The sequence below is a fragment of the Cucurbita maxima genome, unplaced genomic scaffold (genome assembly GCF_002738345.1).
Source record: "Cucurbita maxima cultivar Rimu unplaced genomic scaffold, Cmax_1.0 Cma_Scf00018, whole genome shotgun sequence".
Classification (NCBI taxonomy): domain Eukaryota; kingdom Viridiplantae; phylum Streptophyta; class Magnoliopsida; order Cucurbitales; family Cucurbitaceae; genus Cucurbita; species Cucurbita maxima.
The window spans coordinates 2,714,084-2,731,814 of NW_019272034.1; the positions used below are offsets into that span (position 1 = coordinate 2,714,084).

General features: G+C 37.6%; 4 protein-coding genes and 1 pseudogene across 7 annotated transcripts in view; 3 read left to right on the top strand and 2 right to left on the bottom strand.

Moving 5' to 3' along the window:
- Positions 1-1,265, top strand: part of LOC111493390 (dolichyl-diphosphooligosaccharide--protein glycosyltransferase subunit 2-like) — an 11,702-nt gene extending 10,437 nt beyond the window's left edge. For both annotated transcript variants that reach the window (XM_023143090.1, XM_023143089.1), the window contains exons 17-20: positions 103-183; positions 265-489; positions 715-837; positions 930-1,265. In XM_023143090.1, the coding sequence (XP_022998858.1) occupies positions 103-183; positions 265-489; positions 715-837; positions 930-1,046 (546 nt within the window). In that variant the 3' untranslated portion in view covers positions 1,047-1,265. The remainder of the gene's footprint in view (positions 1-102; positions 184-264; positions 490-714; positions 838-929) is intronic.
- Positions 1,266-1,790: 525 nt separating this feature from the next.
- Positions 1,791-5,065, bottom strand: LOC111493244 (annotated as a pseudogene).
- A 500-nt stretch (positions 5,066-5,565) lies between these two features.
- Positions 5,566-7,503, top strand: LOC111493395. Its single transcript, XM_023143099.1, has 2 exons — positions 5,566-6,025; positions 6,121-7,503. The coding sequence occupies exons 1-2, from the start codon at positions 5,593-5,595 to the stop codon at positions 7,482-7,484; spliced, it is 1,797 nt and encodes a 598-aa protein (XP_022998867.1). The 5' UTR covers positions 5,566-5,592; the 3' UTR covers positions 7,485-7,503.
- Positions 7,504-9,385: 1,882 nt separating this feature from the next.
- On the bottom strand, positions 9,386-11,251 carry LOC111493404 (probable glucuronoxylan glucuronosyltransferase IRX7). Of its 3 annotated transcripts, XM_023143112.1 has the most exons (4): positions 11,079-11,249; positions 10,452-11,044; positions 10,144-10,385; positions 9,386-10,012 (listed from the first exon to the last, which is right to left on the bottom strand). In XM_023143112.1, exons 2-4 carry the CDS (start codon positions 11,028-11,030, stop codon positions 9,532-9,534), a joined length of 1,302 nt encoding a protein of 433 aa, XP_022998880.1. In that variant the 5' UTR covers positions 11,031-11,044; positions 11,079-11,249; the 3' UTR covers positions 9,386-9,531. The 3 variants fall into 3 exon arrangements, with proteins under 3 accessions (XP_022998880.1, XP_022998881.1, XP_022998879.1); XM_023143113.1 differs by having other exon boundaries at positions 10,144-10,325; positions 10,452-11,251; XM_023143111.1 differs by having other exon boundaries at positions 10,452-11,248.
- A 5,160-nt stretch (positions 11,252-16,411) lies between these two features.
- Positions 16,412-17,475, top strand: LOC111493413 (dof zinc finger protein DOF2.1-like). Its single transcript, XM_023143122.1, has 2 exons — positions 16,412-16,566; positions 16,644-17,475. The coding sequence occupies exons 1-2, from the start codon at positions 16,537-16,539 to the stop codon at positions 17,406-17,408; spliced, it is 795 nt and encodes a 264-aa protein (XP_022998890.1). The 5' UTR covers positions 16,412-16,536; the 3' UTR covers positions 17,409-17,475.
- Positions 17,476-17,731: the final 256 nt, after the last annotated feature.

Below are 17,731 nucleotides of genomic sequence, written 5' to 3' on the forward strand. Positions count from 1 at the left end.
TTTTTTTTTTTTTTTTTTTTTTTTTTTTTTTTTTTTTTTTTTTTTTTTTTTTTTTTTTTTTTTTTTTTTTTTTTTTTTTTTTTTTTTTTTTTTTTTCTGTAGGACTTTCTTGGTTTGGTCGAGAAGTTTTTCTATCTCTCGGGTCGATATGAAATTCAGTTAACTGTTGGTGATGCCATCATGGTAATTTCAGTTTCTTTATTAATTTCACCTGTACAAATTACTCTGGAAACTTGAGTAGAGTCTGGTTTTTCCTTCCTTCAGGAGAATTCTTTCATAAGGGCTATTGGTCATGTTGACTTGGATCTGCCTGAAGCACCAGAGAAGGCTCCTCGTCCTCCTCTACGGCCTGTCGATCCTTACACACGCTATGGACCCAAAGCTGAAATAACTCACATCTTCAGGGCTCCAGAAAAGCGCCCAGCTAAGGAGCTCTCTCTTGCTTTCTTGGGTCTCATATTTTTGCCATCCCTTGGATTTTTGATTGGGGTGAGTTCTCTTATCTATAATCAACGATCACTTTGGTCCAGAAAGAACACTTTATTTCAATTCATGCGACTTTTCTGGAGCATCCATCCACATTGATATTTACACCAACATATCCATGATTTTATAGCCAACAAATTTTTTGCTTGATTAATATGTTATGCAAATTTCCACCCTTGTTTTTCTGTTGATAGCATATCAAGTTTACCCTTGTTTATCTGTTGATAGCTATTCCGACTGGGTGTGAACCTGAAGAACTTCCCGACTTCGACGTTACCTGCCACGTTCGCCATTCTCTTCCATCTAAGCATTGGAGCGGTTATCTTGCTTTACACTTTCTTTTGGTTGAAGGTAGGTACCATATTACTGGTTTTCTGTAAACTCTGAGGTTTGGAGCCATTTTATGTCAACATGCTTGCTAAATTCTCATTCTCTTTACACAGTTGGACCTGTTCACAACACTGAAAGCACTGGGCATCTTGGGAGTTTTCTTGGTATTTGTGGGGCACAGGACCCTTTCCCACCTTGCCTCAACTTCAGCCAAGTTAAAATCTGCCTAAGATCGTTGGAGAAGGTTCTCATGAGGAAAGAGAAGTTGTAGGAAATTTTGGTTTCAAAGAGTAGTGTCATAGAAACTCTTAACATTTATGGTTCAATCCATATTTTTGTAGACGTTGCTCAGCACCTTGACTAGCTAATTGTGCAGAATGTTATGTGCCTTACCGCATGGTGCCTTTTGGGATAGCTTCTTAATCTATTATCTTACTATCCCAACAAAAGAGATTCATTTTTGGATCTATTTTACTCTCTCAAATCTTAAATTTACAAGGCATGTCACTAAAAATTATAAAATTTATTTAATTTGAACTCGTAAAATTACATTTTCTTTTTTACAAGGATCTATTTTACTCGTAAAATTTACAAGGATCTATTTAATTTGATGTTGTCTAATTAAATGTAATTAAAAGTGATAATACATATATAATTTAAACAAAAATTGGTAATAAATTAGAAATGATTGGAAGATAATTATCTTAATTGTCCTCGATAATGAAGAAGTTATACCAATTTGAATAAAGAAATCGTACATGAATAGAACAATGCTTTACATTTATATGACTTAGTATGAACATCTATGTCCGTTTTATTTTCATACAAAAAAAAGTGTACATGTCTGTTTTATTTTCTACCTGACTTAGTACAAACTAGACCGATACTTGATCATTACTATAAACTTGACCGGCTCGTAAGCTAGTAAATCTATGTCTGTTTTATTTTCTTAGTTAGGGGTTTGAGTTTATTTTCGATCCAGAGATAATTGCCATTAACCATTAATCTTTGGTTGAGCCATGAGCGGTATGCTCTGTTGATGCCGGAATAAGTCACAGGGATCCACCATTGTTTTCACTCGCACCAACCTCTCAAAATTAATCCCCAAACACTTGCTTCCTCGAAGCTCGTCGGGGTCCCGTCCTCGTTGTTTGTCCCAATGTCAAGGTCTCTGTAATTGACATACGCAGATCTGGGCCATTTGGACACGAAAGGAGCCATGTACTCATACACCTCTCGGCTCCATTCCAAGTGCCTCATGTCAGCTTCAGGGGATTCCCATGTAACATAGTAGCCAATTTTTATGGGATACCCTGCTCGATGCGGCGAAGGGAGCTCTGTTTCAGATATCTCATTCATTTTCCCTCCGTAGCGGATCAGCACGAGCTGCACTGTCTCTATGCCATCGGCGTCCAACCTTTCCCATATGCCGTCGAGGGCGGGTTCTGAGATGGGTTGTGTGATGTAATCTGATTTGGTTTTGTATCGGCCGCTGCTGAGTGGGGCTCTGTCAAGTAAGACATTCAAATCGTTTGCTGTCACAAACCCACTTGCGGGATATGCCGTTGATTCAACCCAATTGGTTTCCAAACAGTCTTCTTTTTTCAGTCCCAGCTCTGGGAAGCTCTTCTCCATGATGGGTACAAGCTCCTCTGCCTTTCCTAGAAACAGTGAGTAGAAAAATGCTCCCTTTGTTCTTCCTCCTCCTTCCATTGAATTTGCAGCTGTGAAAAGAAATTGCATTCTTCTATTTAAATCTCCTAACTTTCGAACTTTCAAACCACGTAAAAATGTTCGTGGGCGAGACATGGAAAGAGTGTTGAGGATTGCTGGGAGGGAGTCCCACGTTGGCTAATTAATGGAATGATCACGAGTTTATAAGTAAGAAATATATCTCCATTGATACGAGTCCTTGTGCTCAAAATGGACAATATCATACCATTATGGAGAGTCGTGGTTTCTAATATGGTATCAAAGTCATGCCCTTAACTTAGTCATTTCAGTAGAATCCTCAAGTGTCGAACAAAGGGTGTACTACTTTGTTCGAGGGATCCGCCCTAGAGAGGAGTCCCACATCTACTAATTAAGGGGATGATCATGGATTTATAAGCCTCGAATGTATAGTCAAAAGTGACTTAAGTGTTGAACAAATGGTGTAGTATACTTTATTCGAGGGCTCCATAGGCCCTAGAGAGGAGTCCTACATCTACTAAATAATGGGTTGATCATGGGTTTATAAGCTTCGAAGGTGTAGTCAAAAGTGACTAAGTGTGAACAAATGGTGTACTTTGTTCAAGGACTTCCTCGGGCCCGAGAGAGAAGTCTCACATCTACTAATTAAGGGGTTAATCATTGGTTTATAACTAAGCAATACATCTCCATTGATATTATTCATGGTAGAGAGTCATGACCCAATGAACAATCTTTCATCAATCACCGGAGCAACGAACTGCCATCGATGAACCAAGTCGGTAGTGTTTTGGTCCAAACTTCTATAAGCCACGAAGGACGTAACAGTAGGAGGAACCGGAACTGATATGAACTAAAAGATATCAATCATGCAATATACTTCCATGAAGATGTGAAGAAAAGACTGTCAAAATTATCAAAAGATGTTTCAATTCATGCCATATTGAAGAAGAATGAAGTTTGATTGTTATAAATTTTGGGTGGTTACCGTTTAGAGTTATTGTATTTGAAGACTTTTTATTTACTCTAGATTACATTTACACCCGGCTAATTATGGTCATAAATATGAATGTTAAATCCTTGGAATGTAGTAGTTTCATTTTTGAGGCTATATAAAGAATGGTATGTTTTTTTTAAGTGAATTTGGAAAATACAGTAAAAAGAGACTTTGTGTTTCTTTAGCTAATGACTTAGTTTGTTTACAATTCTATGTAGTTTAGGTTGCATGTAGAATCATTGAAGCTCGACATGATCAATCTTGCTTGTTGAGTGGTTTGAATCTCAAACAAGTGTTTTTGCGTTGAGATATTTGATCAACAAGAATCATTCAAGCTAGACAGGATCGATCTTGCTTGTCCAGTGATTCGAATCTCAAACAATGTTCTTGTCTTGAGATATTTAATCAATAAGGTAATTCTAATCTTACTCTCGAGCGATTTTTCCATATCAGGAACCAACTTCAACTTCCATGCCAAGACAATCCCAAAGCTGCCTCCTCCGCCGCCTCTAATGGCCCAAAACAAATCCTCCCCCATAGAATCTCTATCAAGAAGCCTCCCATTAGCGTCCACAAGTAGAGCATTCACCACATTGTCTGCACCAAGCCCATATCTTCTAACCATCATCCCATACCCACCGCCGCTGAGGAACCCACCAATTCCCACAGTCGGCTGCACTCCGCCGGGGAAACCAAAAGCAGAGGTTTTTAGGCCAAGTTTGTAATACACCTCACCTTGGGTCGCCCCAGATTGAACCCACGCAGTGTTGTTTTCAATGTCCACCGTCGCTTAATTAAGATTGACCAAATCAATCACCACGAATGTGACATTGGCAACGTAAGAAAGACCCTTGAAGTCATGGCCGCCGCTGCGGACTCGGATGCGGAGGTCGTGATTGTTGCAGCATATGACGGCTGCTTGAACTTGGGAAGGTTGCGATGGTTTGATTATGGCGATTGGCTTAGGGACATTGGGCCCTGAGAATCTGAGGTTTCGAATGGTGAAATTTAGAACAGAGGAGTAGGAGGATGAAGATTGAGTGTAAAAGAGGGTTGGATTTGGATTTGAGGAATTGGAAGAAATACAGTGAAGAAAATCTACAAGATTGCTCCCCCAAGAACCCCATAATAGAAGTGATAGAAGAACAGAGATGAAATTAACATACTTATGTTGCAAAACTAATTTGCCTCTCCACTAAACCAAGTCATTTGACTCGCCTTTGCTTCTGGGTTAAGATCTCTCAATGCAATATCGTATCTCATCTTGTCATCTTAGTTCCCGATTGACATGACTCATGTCTTGACGTCATTCCAAGTCTTGAGGTGTCGTCAGTCATCACAACTCAATGGGTCATGTCATCGAGAACGGACCCACGTATCGCTCATTTCATCGAGACATCCCGAACATCCATCCATCTGAATTCTATCGATACATTGGTCCTCCTATGCCCATGTCATATCATGTACGGATACCGTATTGGATAGTGGGTGCATACCGACACGCAGGCTAAGGCGCAATATTGGCACACCCGTGTTGCCCGGTACTGTTCTTGAAAAACCCATTTCAAAGGAAGTCGCTCGAGACACTCGTTTCAGCACGCTCGCCGTCACTATGACACACACATGTATCACAGGGTAGCTCGCTTAGATTACAATGCTCAAAAGTGGTGGAGAGTTGACACCATGTCTCCTACCGTACATTTTGAGTCCTTTTCAATATTACACGCATAGACTTGATTTTGCTCCCGGGATGCTTTCAATAGTTTTATTAATATCCTTAAATTTTTTTTACTAAATTGGTGATTGGGATTTAATATTTACAATAAATTATATGATATTGGTAGGTACCCTCACAATACCAACTCCTTTGTTTTGTTAGTTTGGTTCTTAGTTGGGCTTACCCCATTTGTGTTCATCTTTTTCTTCTAAAATTAACCTCTACAAACCATATTAGTGATTATCACTTCATAACTTAGTTATTCTGTCATGTATATATATATATATATATATATGAATCAAACATGAACATTAAACAAAACACAATTGATTTAACACATCTCTAATTCATTCTCCACCAATCTTCTTGAAAAATGATTGTATCACCACCGCCAAGCTCCATCAATGGCGGAATCTGCAGGGCAGAGCTGTCCTGTTTCATTCAACAAGTGGTAACGGGGCGGTGGTTTTCTCTCTTCGCTTCCTTCCTCATAATGTCCGGCGCCGGCGGAGTCTATTTATTCGCTTCTTACTCCAAAGACATCAAATCCACGCTCAAATGCGACCAAACCACACTCAACAAAATCGGGTTTTACAAAGATTTGGGATCCAACGTCGGCGTCATTGCCGGCTTGCTAGCCGAAGTAGCACCCACTTGGTTCGTTATCCTCATCGGCGCCGCCCTTAACTTCGTCGGATATTTCAAAATATGGCAAGCCGTCACCGGAAAAATTATCCGTCCGACGGTGGAGTTTTTCTGCTTTTACATTATGGTCGGAGCAAACTCCCAGAATTTCGCCAACACAGGTAATAATCTAAACAAATCTAACCATTTTTCAGAGCTTAAAATCGAAACCCCTTAACCAAATTAACATGGGTTAATCCTGTTCGATCATTAACAGTCGTCCTGGTGTCGTGCGTCAAGAATTTCCCAGAACGGCGAGGCGTCATGTTGGGGCTTCTAAAGGGGTTCGTCGGCTTAAGTGGCGCTATCATGACACAGATTTACGGCGCCTTTTATGATCATGATACCAAATCTCTGATTCTTCTACTCGCCTGGTTCCCCTCTTTGATTTCCATCATTTTTGTTAAAACAATCAGGGAAATGAGAGCCGTCAAACACCCAAATGAATTCAGAGTTTTTGTTCAGTTTCTTTGCGTCACCATCATTTTGGCTCTGTTTCTCACCGCCCTGATTTTTGTTCAGAAAAAAGTTCAATTCAACCAAACCGCTCACATTACCATCGTCGCCGCAATCCTTGCGTTGCTTCTTGTTCCATTGTTGATCGCCATTAGAGAAGAGATTATCATGTGGAATCTCAATAAAAGAACTGTCGGGAATCGTTTCACAAGAATCAGAATCGACAACCCCCAATCGGCTCCATCATGCTCTGCTTCTTGTTCTTCCTCCTCTGTTTTAGAACTACCAAAACAGAGCAATTCCTGTTTCGCCAACATCTTCAACAAACCCAAAAGAGGAGAAGACTTCACAATTCCTCAAGCGATTTTCAGCGTCGACATGTTGATTTTGCTCACCACCATGTTGATCGGCGTCGGCGCAAATTTAACCGCCATCGACAATCTCGGCCAAATCGGAGAATCCCTGAATTACCCACCGGAAACAATCAACTCCTTCATCTCTCTGGTCAGTATTTTCAACTTCACCGGCAGAATCTTTTCTGGGTTCGTCTCAGAAATCTTGCTCGAGAAGTTCAAATTCCCCCGGCCGATGATGCTGACACTCATCCACTTGGTTTCCTGCGTTGGCTACCTCATCGTGGCCTTCCCCTTCAACAATTCCCTCTGCATTGCGTCGATCATAATTGGGTTTTCATTGGGTTCTCAAGTTCCGTTGCATTTCGCGATGATCTCAGAATTTTTCGGGCTGAAACATTACTCGACGTTGTTCAATTTCGGGCAATTGTCATGTCCGATTGGGTCTTACATTCTGAACGTGATGGTGATCGGAAAGCTGTACGACGAGATGGCGTTGACGGGGAATAATGCAAGCGAGTTTCACTGCGAGGGGAGCAAATGCTTTGAACAATCCTTCACGATTCTGGCCGGATTGACGTTCGTTGTGGCCATGGTATCACTGGTTTTGGTTCGGAGGACGGCGGAGTTTTACAGAGGAGATATATACCAGAAGTTCAGAGAAGATATGGATTCTTTGAAGACAGAAATGGAGTTTTATCCATTGGAATCGAAGAGGATGAAGATTGGGAATTTAACTTTTGATAAACATGCCATCAATTTCAAGAAATGATCGCATCATATGTAACAAATCATTGGGGTGTAAACTTTAAGAACATGTTACATGGTTTACACCAAATTCTTTGCATTTAATTTTTTTTATTTTTTTGTGTACACAACTCAAAAATTGTTTCTATCCATTCAAATTTTTTTATTGATTAAATTGGTGACTCGAGCAACTTGAATATGGTTCACAATTCAGCTCGATCTAAGCTTCTATTCTTACGTTGGATGGGTTGTTAAATTGTTCTTTTTTATCAAAATTAATATTATTGATGTTTGTAATTATTAATCTTGGTAGGATTTGGATTATAACCATATTTTCGAGTTTTCAGACAAAAATGTCAACTTTCAGATTGACCTAAATTTGTTAGTGTTCCAAAAATTCAATAAAACATGAACGTTCTTACTTTTCTTTTGCTATTATCGTTTCTTTTAATATAATAAGCCAACCCTTTTTTAGAGATTTAAATATGTGAATACCTTGATTCATGAGTACATATATAGAGATTTAAATAAGGGAAGATCATACATACATACATACATACATACATACATACATACATACATACATATATATATCAGTCGCTATCTGCAAGGTTATGTCACAATCGCATTTTTATAGGTCGTTTGTACGTGATTGTACGACACTCACTCTCTCCACTGAGTGATTCAGCTAACTTGAAATCATGTCGCCTTCGACCTAATGACATATACTAAGCTTCTGACCCCAATTTGAGAATAAAGTTTTATAAAACGGGGACAGAGATTTTAGAAATAGAATTTGAAAGCAAGATTTGAAAAAACATTTGAAAGTCGTTATATGGTTGTAAGCAAAGAAAGAAACATCATAGGTTGAACATCATATAACACATGTAAGGAAGAATTGTCAACTAGCCATGTCCGCTTATAATATATTTTGAGGCGATTTAGGTGCCTAGACGTGTTGTTAGTGAACCGTCATACAAAATTTAGGTGGGAGGAGTTGATGACTGATCACATTCTCATATAGTACATTTTGAGACATTTTAGGTCTATCAGGCTGACATGATTATGTCGAGACCCACATTTAGAAAATACAAGACAAGAGTTTTAGTATGTGGTCATGCGCAACACACCTTAGACAAGCATAATTGTGACACATTGCAGATTTGATCTCTATTATCGGGTAGCCGTTTGTCCAAGGGGGCATCCACGTCAGCAGTAGGGTACACTTGGCCTATTTTAAGTGCCTCTCACAGACTGTCCTCTTTGGCTCTTCCTACCCCTGTCTGTTATTTATTTATTTATCATTATTTAAATTTTTGACATTTTGTGCTCCCTTCCTTTTTCCTTCACAATAATTCAAACTTGGCTTCATTCAATCAATACAATAATATGATTCCTCCATAATTTAATTTTTTTCCTTTTTAAAAAATAATTAGTCATTTCCAGTTGGTTTAGTTTATTCAACTAAATTTAGTTGGATAATTAATTTCCTATTTATTAACAAAATAATAATAGTTTGGTCTACTCTCTTATTTCTACATTATTTATTTAGGTATTAAACATCATTTTATTTTACACGAGCGATAACATATTGACTTAAATTATATGAATTAAGTTGAAAAAATATTTTGGATCAACCCGACACTGTGTTGATTGAATTGGTGTTTTTAACAACTTGAATAGAGTTTACAGCTCAATCTAACCTAGATTGGATTGAGTTGTCGATTTGTTTTATTAATTATTTTAAAAAACATACTTATATCCAATAAATAAAGTCTCGTGAAATTTAAATATTAAAAATTTTCAAAGTCAAAAAATAGGAAGAATATAAGTTTATAACCCTATTTTTCAATTGGTCAGATTATCAACTCTACAGTTTTTTAGAAATTTAATCCAATTTAATTAAAAAAAAAAAATCTAATCCAATTTTAACTACACCCACGGAGAAAACTCTGCCACGTGTCCCCACCGCCCAACTAGTACTGTCCAGCCGTACTCGTGAAACCAAAAAAAAAATAATAATAAAAAAAAACTCCTCTTTTACCTCTAACGAAAGAAGTCCATCTGGCATCCTACGTGTCGTTCTTCAACTGGTTTGGAAGTCTCGAACTCCTAAACGAGCTATCCAACTTCTTTGCCAGGGTTCTAATTACTTGCCACGTGGCGTCATGTGGTTGGATAGGATTGTGGAATAGTAAGGCCTGCCGATTTTTGGGGTTCCAGAGGTTGTTTTGAATGGTGGAGAGGTTGGTCGATGCCACACGTTCAAGAATTCTCCCCAATTTTCCGACGTCTCTCTCCGCCACAGTCAACGATATTCCCGGCCAGTCCACGGCATCGGGGAACGGCAACCGGATACCATCAGCTATGATAACCGGCACGCAACCAAGTGCAACCGACTCAACCAATCTCGGACTCCACGGGGCCCACCCTAGAGGACATAAACAGAAAACCGACCGGCTTATTTCCGACCGGTAACCAGCAAACCTCTGCCTTTTGATGTAAAACCGCCGGTGCCGGTGAAATTTCTTCCAAATCAAAGTCCGAACCCGCCTGCAGAGAAGTCAACGCCGCCACGGAAGTCCGAACCGGTGAAATTATATGGTTGTAAGCAAAGAAAAAAACACAATAATAATAATAATAATAATAATAATAAAGACTTGATCTTTTTAAAATTGCCTTACTTGCCGTAGAATCGGCCACCGAAGTTCTTGGGGTTTACCTCCATTTTTCCCCTGAAAAACGCGAATATGTCTCTCCGACGGCCGTGGACGACGGATTCTTCCACAGATTCCGGTGGAATATAAGGTGGAATAAGAATATTCTCAACATCCTGACATGGATGCTTATATTTAACTCCAAAAGTCTGCAAAATGATCGAATGCTTCAAGAATTGCGGTATCCCATCTGCCATAGCCTCATGCTCCTTCAATATCCAAACAAAATTCAATTAAATTAAATTTTTAAAAAATTCATCAAAATTCCGTCTTACCATGGCATGGAAACAAGCGCCATAGTCATGGGAAGCGACAAAGATATGGTCGGCGCCGCCGCTCCGATTCCAAAACGGAAATTCACGAGAGATAGCCGCCACGGCGGAGGCCAAAAGAGGGCGAGCATGAGCAATAGCCGGCAACCCATTAATGGAGCTAAAATTACACGAAACATAAACAGGAACGAAGAAGAAATCCGCCTCATAAGGGTCCATACACCGAACCCTGCTTGTCAACAGGGCTCTATGAATTGCCACCTCGGAGGCAAACAAATGGCCGCCGCACCGGCCGTCGGAAAGCCAATCGGCGTTGAACTCCGGCGGCAAATCGTAGACAAAGAGTTTGAAATCGTTGGGTTCGGATTGGACGAGAGCTTTAGAGGCAAAGGCGTTGGAATTAGAGACATAATGATGATGATGGATCAAACCCAGATTGGGATTATGGGTAAGGAGGAAAAAAGTGAAGAAATAGAAGGAAAGAGAAGCGGAAAGAAAGAATTTGAAGTAAAAAGTGGTGTTTTTTCTTTGATTTGTGGTCAAGAACGGATTTTTCTTTGATGTTCTTGAAATTTCGACCATCTTAGGAAGAACAATAAGGAGATAGATAGATATTGATTCACATGATAAGATAAGAGTTGTGGAGTTTAGGGATTGAATGTTTGGTGGATGATGCGTAGAAGCTAAGGAAGAGAGGGATTTGAAGAACAGATTAAGCAATGCCTAAAACAAGAAAAAATTTGATGGGTTTTTGCTTCTTTTGGGATTGTGAGGATTGGTTGTGTTTGTGAAAGCCCAAAACACCGATGAATTATTAAACAATTGATGATGGGAGAGGAAATGACTCGTCATAGCTATCTATTGTGTTTTAGATTTCACTATTATGTGAAAAGACCAAACTACCCTCCTTATTAGAAATTTTTTACAATTTTGTACCTTTACGAGGTCTTCTCCCATTCGTATGTCAGTCTATCTGTCTCTCCTTCACCATTGCAATCGTCCGTTGTGTGTCTCTTGTCGATCTACACAGTGTCATCGTCGTCGTTGTCTGCACATTGCTAGACGAACATTGTTTCACTCATCGATGTCATTACTCCTAGTTCTTTTTTGAATTTTTCTTGCAACCCACTCGTCTTGTTAGTCATCTCCCTTTGCACTCTCACTCATGTTCAGCCAATGAGGATGTCATCATCATCACCGCTTGTCGACTCAAATTGTTGGTCTTAGAAACCTCATGATCACATTATCATAGTTTTTTTTTTCTCTGACGCTACCACGGGAGTCCAAATCAACCTTCTAGTAAGGTAAAAGGTGGTGTAATGTTGACATTCTAGTCATGTAGGGCATGATTATTGTTCCTATTGATATCAACTATGGTTAAAGGTTTGTTTGGAATAAATAGTTATTACTGTAATTCTTCCAATCACGTTTGAACAAACTATTTAAACTACCGTGCATATTTGACTTTACCCTATAGTTGATATAATATTTTAATTCTTTTAAATAAGGAATTTTATAGTTTGATTTAATAGTTTCTTCTCCAAATCAATTTATTTTGAATTATGGTTTTGAGTTATTTATTGATAATTCTTCTAATTATAGGATTATCAATTGTTTAGCATTAATTAAGGTGTTAATACGACAAGATCATGCATAACCAAACCACTATAAATAAATAAAAACTCATAAAAGCTTAAATATTAATTTATTGTTAGTTGACTTTTACCTTTTTGCCAAAATCATATGCATCAGCCACGTTCTTCGTCTTCAAATAAATCAATTAAAAATAAATAATGTTCTTGATGATGCCCACTAAATTCTTGGGCTGGGCTTTAAGTCGTGGGCTATGCTTATTGGGCCGGGCTTTAAGTCTTGGGCTTTGTGCGGGTTAGGTTGGCTTGGGCTTTGTTAGTTCAATTTTTTTTAAAGAAAAAAAAAGATTAAAATTTTAAAACAAAATTAACTTTTTTTTTTCAATTTTTTATCTTTTTAAAAAATATATTAAAATTTTTATGCTAAATTTAAAAAATAAAAGCAAGTTTAAGCGACATTTTTTATTTTTAAAATAAAAATAAAAATTAAAGTGATAATTTTACAACCTAATTGTATTCACGTTTTTTCACAACCCCTTTGCACCTACCTCTTTATCCGTTAATCTTATCCAAACAAACAAATGGGACAGCAGATAAAACGACACCGTTTTGTTTTTAGGAACAAGCGGATTACGTAAAAGAGAAGGGAACAAGAAACCTCTCCCGTTCCGTAACGGAAAAAAAACTGCATTGGAGTGGGACCCATATGAGATGACGTGGAGTATTCTTCCCTCGTGCCTGGCGTGAAGGGGAGAGTGGGGCTCACAGGGATGGAGAGAAAACACGTGGCGAAAAGAAGAGCAAATTGTAAATTAAAAATAGATAAATAATTAATAAAAAAGATGCGTTGCTTGAGGAGGGAGGAGAAAGAGGGAGGGATCAAGTGCGGAGGGGTACATGGGAGTGTTAAGCTACGCATACCTCGTAAAACGAAATATTCGCGATGCCACGTAATAGATGGGTGAGGTGGCAGAGGCTCCTAGTGGTTTGTCTGTATTGTAACCCTAAGCATGGTGGACATGTGGGGCCCCATCCCTCTCCCCTTCCACCGACCATTCGGTTCATCCAGACACTGGTTTCCCCTATGCCTCGTTCTTCCCGCCCACGATATTTTCCTTATCCTAAGCTTTCAAATTAATATTATTATTATTATACTATAAAGTTTTGAACTTTATTAGAGTTTATTATTCACATTAAGTATGTTAATTATGAATCATATAATAGGAGGTGACAAGTAAGGTAAGTAAGTACAAATAAGTACAGTGAAGCAAGTAATGTAAAATGGAATCAGCCATAAAACCAAACACATGCCCTCATATTATATTATTTTTGAATAAAAATCGTTAATATTTTATTATTATTTTTGAAGATAGTTTATGAGGTGTCGACAATTAGTGCTACTTGAATATTTTTAACATTTTTCATCTAACCCTAGCGGTAAATAATATATTTAAAAAAAAATTAAAGATTTGATTGAATACCAAATTTATAAATATTTTTATTAATTTAGCATTTATTTTAATTGTCTTTCATTATCGTAAAAGTATGCTATCTAATGGTGTCGATACTCATTTGCACTCCAACAACATCACCACTCGGTTTAAATCTATCTTTACGTGCCAATATAGAGATGATAATTTAAAATCAAACACGCTTCACTTTAAAATTTTTACGACAGACCATAAAAAAATAAAAAAATAAAAAAAAAATAAAATAATGTCTCTCGTATTTGCACATTTCCCCATCATTTTACCCTCTCTTCTTCCTTTCACTTTTTTTTTCCTATGTCTCTCTCTATGTTTGTGTTTTGTTTGACTAAGAAATTCGTTGACCAGTCAACTGTGCTATTGGGTGGGCCCCACTTCCAACTCTCTTTTTCTTCTTCGGCCCCCACCACATCCTATCCAACTCCAACACCACCTCCATTTCCCCTTTTTCTTTCTTCTTCGTTTCTTCACTAATTTACCCTATTTTTATTTATTTCATCTATTTTTAAAATTTACACCTTTTTTAATTTAGATTTTTTTAAAAAATAAATTAATAAAAACATTTTTTTCATGTAATAACTCGATTTAATTATGCTTAAATAGTTTCAAAAATATTATTTTCAAACTAGAAAATAAAAACAAGACAAAACCAATAATGATTGAAATGAAGAAACCTAGTTTAGTTAATTATTCAAAGATTCCATGTTCCTTAATCAAATCATATAATAACATGATTATTGATTCATATAGATATTATAAAATGGAGAATTAAAGTAATAATATTAATTAAATGCTTGGGATTCATATGGTAATCATAACTAAGATCCATCATCATTGCTTGTGTTATTTGGTGATGTGATGACGGCCTTAGAAATTTGGTTGGTAACATTAACAAAATCTAAATAAAATTTTTCAAAAATCCCCTCTGATTTTCCCGCTTCCAAATTCCGACATTCTTGGTCGTATATTGTAAAGTTTACAACTCCCATAAACAAAATCATTATGTTTCGTAGTTTATGATTTTGATTAAACTATCATGGAAAAGCAAACCCAACCTCGTTTCGATTCTTTTATCGTTTAGCTCGTGGGTTAGGTTTATATCGTCTTATTTATGTTCATAATGGTCGAGGGATCATTTGATTTGAGTTACTTACTAAATTATCTTTGTTTTTAGGTCAATGGAATTAAGCTATTATTGTAAGATCCCACATCGATTGAATAGAGGAATGAGTGCTAACGAGGACATTGGGTCCGATATTAATTAGAGAGAAGAACGAAATATTACTTATAAGAGTATGAAAACCAAGACCTAACAAACGTGTTTTAAACATCTTTAGGAAAATCCTAAAATGAACCATATATGCTATTAGTGGGTTTGAGTCGTTACAATTACGTACAACATATTAAACTCACTTATAACATGTTTACCAAACATTAGGGTTAGGTTATTCAACCAGAGATTCTCGAGTTTATTCTCTTATAAATTCAAAGATTTTTTAAATATTCCAGATATGAATTATTCTTAAGCGATCTAATTCAATTATGAGAGTTTCTTAATAATTTTTTTTTTCTTTTTGTAATCTTATTACAAGAGATTCGCTTTAATAGCCCAAGCTCACCGCTAGTAAATATTGTTGTTTTTGGGCTTTTTTTTCCAGGCTTCTCAGCAAGGTTTTATAACGTGACTACTAAGGGGAGGTTTCCACAACCTTATAAAGAATGTTTCATTATACTCTCTAACTGATGTGAGATTTAACATTCACCTTTTGTGAATTAGGGTTTGTGGAAATATATGTTTCGAGAAAATTCGGAAATATAATAAGACATGCATATATAATTAAAAAACGTAAAGGGATGAAGAAGAATATATTCTGTTAGACAACTAGCTTTATGATCTTATCGGTTAGGGAAAGGATATTCTAGAGAGTAGCTCTTCACCTCGTGTTGTAATTAGCCAAGAAAACAGTGTAAATTAAGTCGGGTATATAGAATTTTGAAGTTATATGGTGTAAAGATTTGTGGGTTTATGCAGGCATGCTAGGAGTTGGTACTTTTTTGGGTACCTTTGGTTCATTTTTTTAGTGTAGAAATGGTACAAAGCCCCACCATAAGACTCCATGTGTAGAATAATATTGGTAAAAGGAAATTGTGAGTATGACAACTCAATCAAGCTTGTTGGAATTTGGGGAGCCCCTCCCCTTCTCTTCCCTTCCCCATAACTAAAGCGTTTTGTTCTTCGTTCAATTCATTCGTCTTGTGGGGTTAAAGGTAAAAAAATAGGTAACGTCTCATACCCAGAATTTATGACCACGTTACCTAGTTGTATAAATAGTCCATTACGTATCGTTGTGCACGTGTATTAAGAAGAAATTTTCACACTCTTATAAGAAATGTCTCGTTTTCCTCTCCAAATAATGGATGGGATCTCATACTCTCATTCGAATCAGTATTGGTGATACATCTTCATAAAAAATCATTTTTTAACCACATAAGTGTCAAATTTAGATAAAATTAGAGATAGAAAGAGAGAGAATCTCCATTTTGGCAAGGGGAGAGAGAGAGAGAGGGCGTTTGGCTGCTTTGTCTTTTAACCATTCAACTTATCCAGAAGAGCCACGTCATCAATCCCAACCAACAAAAAAAACAAACTATTTGATTTTGAACATCAATACAATAGTGTGGGACCCCACCGCCCTGTGTTTCTCCCATAAAATAAAATATAAAAAAAACAAAATGGTCGACGAAACCAGAATGTTGAATGCTGACATGGCGTGAGTGTGTGCAACGTGGGACCCACAAGCAGGTTTCATATGAAACCGTTGCTGAGACCAAAGAACTGACCATCACAGACATACATACAACAAAGCCAACCCAACACAATCCCTATCACCAGTCTTCTCTCTCCTCTCCCTTCCTTTATATCTTCTCCCCCTTCTTCTTTCTTCTACTCATCCCTTTACTCTTTCTTTCTCCTCCACCTTCATCAGTTCAGCTCAGCTCAGGTCAGCTATGGATCTCTCCGCCGCCGTCCACCACCAGGTAATTAACCATTCTCCGACATGGGTTGTCCTCAGTTTTGTATTATTCTCATTAATTTATGTCTAATTATTCTACAGGAAATTGAACAACAACATTCAAAACCCTCACTAGACCAAACTAGAAAGCCAAGGCCACAACCAAAGCAAGCCTTGAAATGCCCAAGATGTGATTCACCCAACACCAAATTCTGCTACTACAACAACTACAGCCTCTCCCAACCTCGCTACTTTTGCAAATCCTGCCGCCGTTACTGGACTCAAGGCGGCACCCTCCGCAACATCCCCGTCGGCGGCGGCTGTCGTAAAAACAAAAGATCCTTCTCCTCCGCTAACTCATCATCATCGTCGTCGTCATCATCATCGAAAAAACCCCAAGATCATCCCTTTGCCTCCGCCGCCGCCTTACCGCATCTGTCCTACGACCACCAAGGGCTGGCATTCGCTAGGCTTCACAAAAACTCATGTGGGTCAGTCACTCCAACGTTCAACGACTTTGATTTCCCTACTTTGGGAATGCCAAACGGTGACGTTTTGAACGGGTTTCCGTATAATTCTCAAGGGATGTATTATGACAATAACAACAACAACAACATGGGTGGAATCGAAAGTGGGATAGATCAGATGAGATTACAGCCGTACGATCAAGATCATCATGCTACAACCACCGCGGTGACGGTGACAACCATGAAGCAAGAGGTATACAACGCGGGTGACGAAAGTAAAATCCTTTGGGGTATTGCAAATAATAATGGAATTATGGATTCAAATATGATGATGGGTATGGATTTTGGGTTTAGTAATGCTTCTTCATGGCATGGCCTTCTCAATAGCCCACTAATGTAATACTCCCAAATATTATAGAATCAAAAAAAAAAAATAGCGGAATTTTAGAATTAATTAAGTTTTGTATCGAAGTTCTTTATAATTTGTTATGCAACTAGTCGTCAATTCTCTATAACTGAGATATCATGTGTTTGTTTGTTGAGTCAGAGGTGTCCATTTGAAGTATCAAATCTCTCTGTTTGTTAACAGAAATGTCTGGTGGTTGGTGTTTGATTTCTCCATGCAAATCACAACAAAGAAAAAAAATGTTTTAAATGTGAGTTTTTTTTTTTTTTTTTTTTTTTTTTTTTTTTTTTTTTTTTTTTTTTTTTTTTTTTTTTTTT

What these genes read in the sequence shown, in the direction of transcription:
- LOC111493395 (XM_023143099.1), top strand. Translation starts at nt 5,593, where the DNA reads ATGATTGTATCACCACCGCCAAGCTCCATCAATGGCGGAATCTGCAGG. An exon ending in CCAGAATTTCGCCAACACAG is followed by an intron (nt 6,026 to 6,120) that starts GTAATAATCTAA and finishes GATCATTAACAG; the next exon opens with TCGTCCTGGTGTCGTGCGTC.
- LOC111493404 (XM_023143112.1), bottom strand. Translation starts at nt 11,030, where the DNA reads ATGGTCGAAATTTCAAGAACATCAAAGAAAAATCCGTTCTTGACCACA. An exon ending in GCGCTTGTTTCCATGCCATG is followed by an intron (nt 10,386 to 10,451) that starts GTAAGACGGAAT and finishes TGGATATTGAAG; the next exon opens with GAGCATGAGGCTATGGCAGA. An exon ending in GGTGGCCGATTCTACGGCAA is followed by an intron (nt 10,013 to 10,143) that starts GTAAGGCAATTT and finishes ACTTCTCTGCAG; the next exon opens with GCGGGTTCGGACTTTGATTT.
- LOC111493413 (XM_023143122.1), top strand. Translation starts at nt 16,537, where the DNA reads ATGGATCTCTCCGCCGCCGTCCACCACCAG. An exon ending in CCGCCGCCGTCCACCACCAG is followed by an intron (nt 16,567 to 16,643) that starts GTAATTAACCAT and finishes ATTATTCTACAG; the next exon opens with GAAATTGAACAACAACATTC.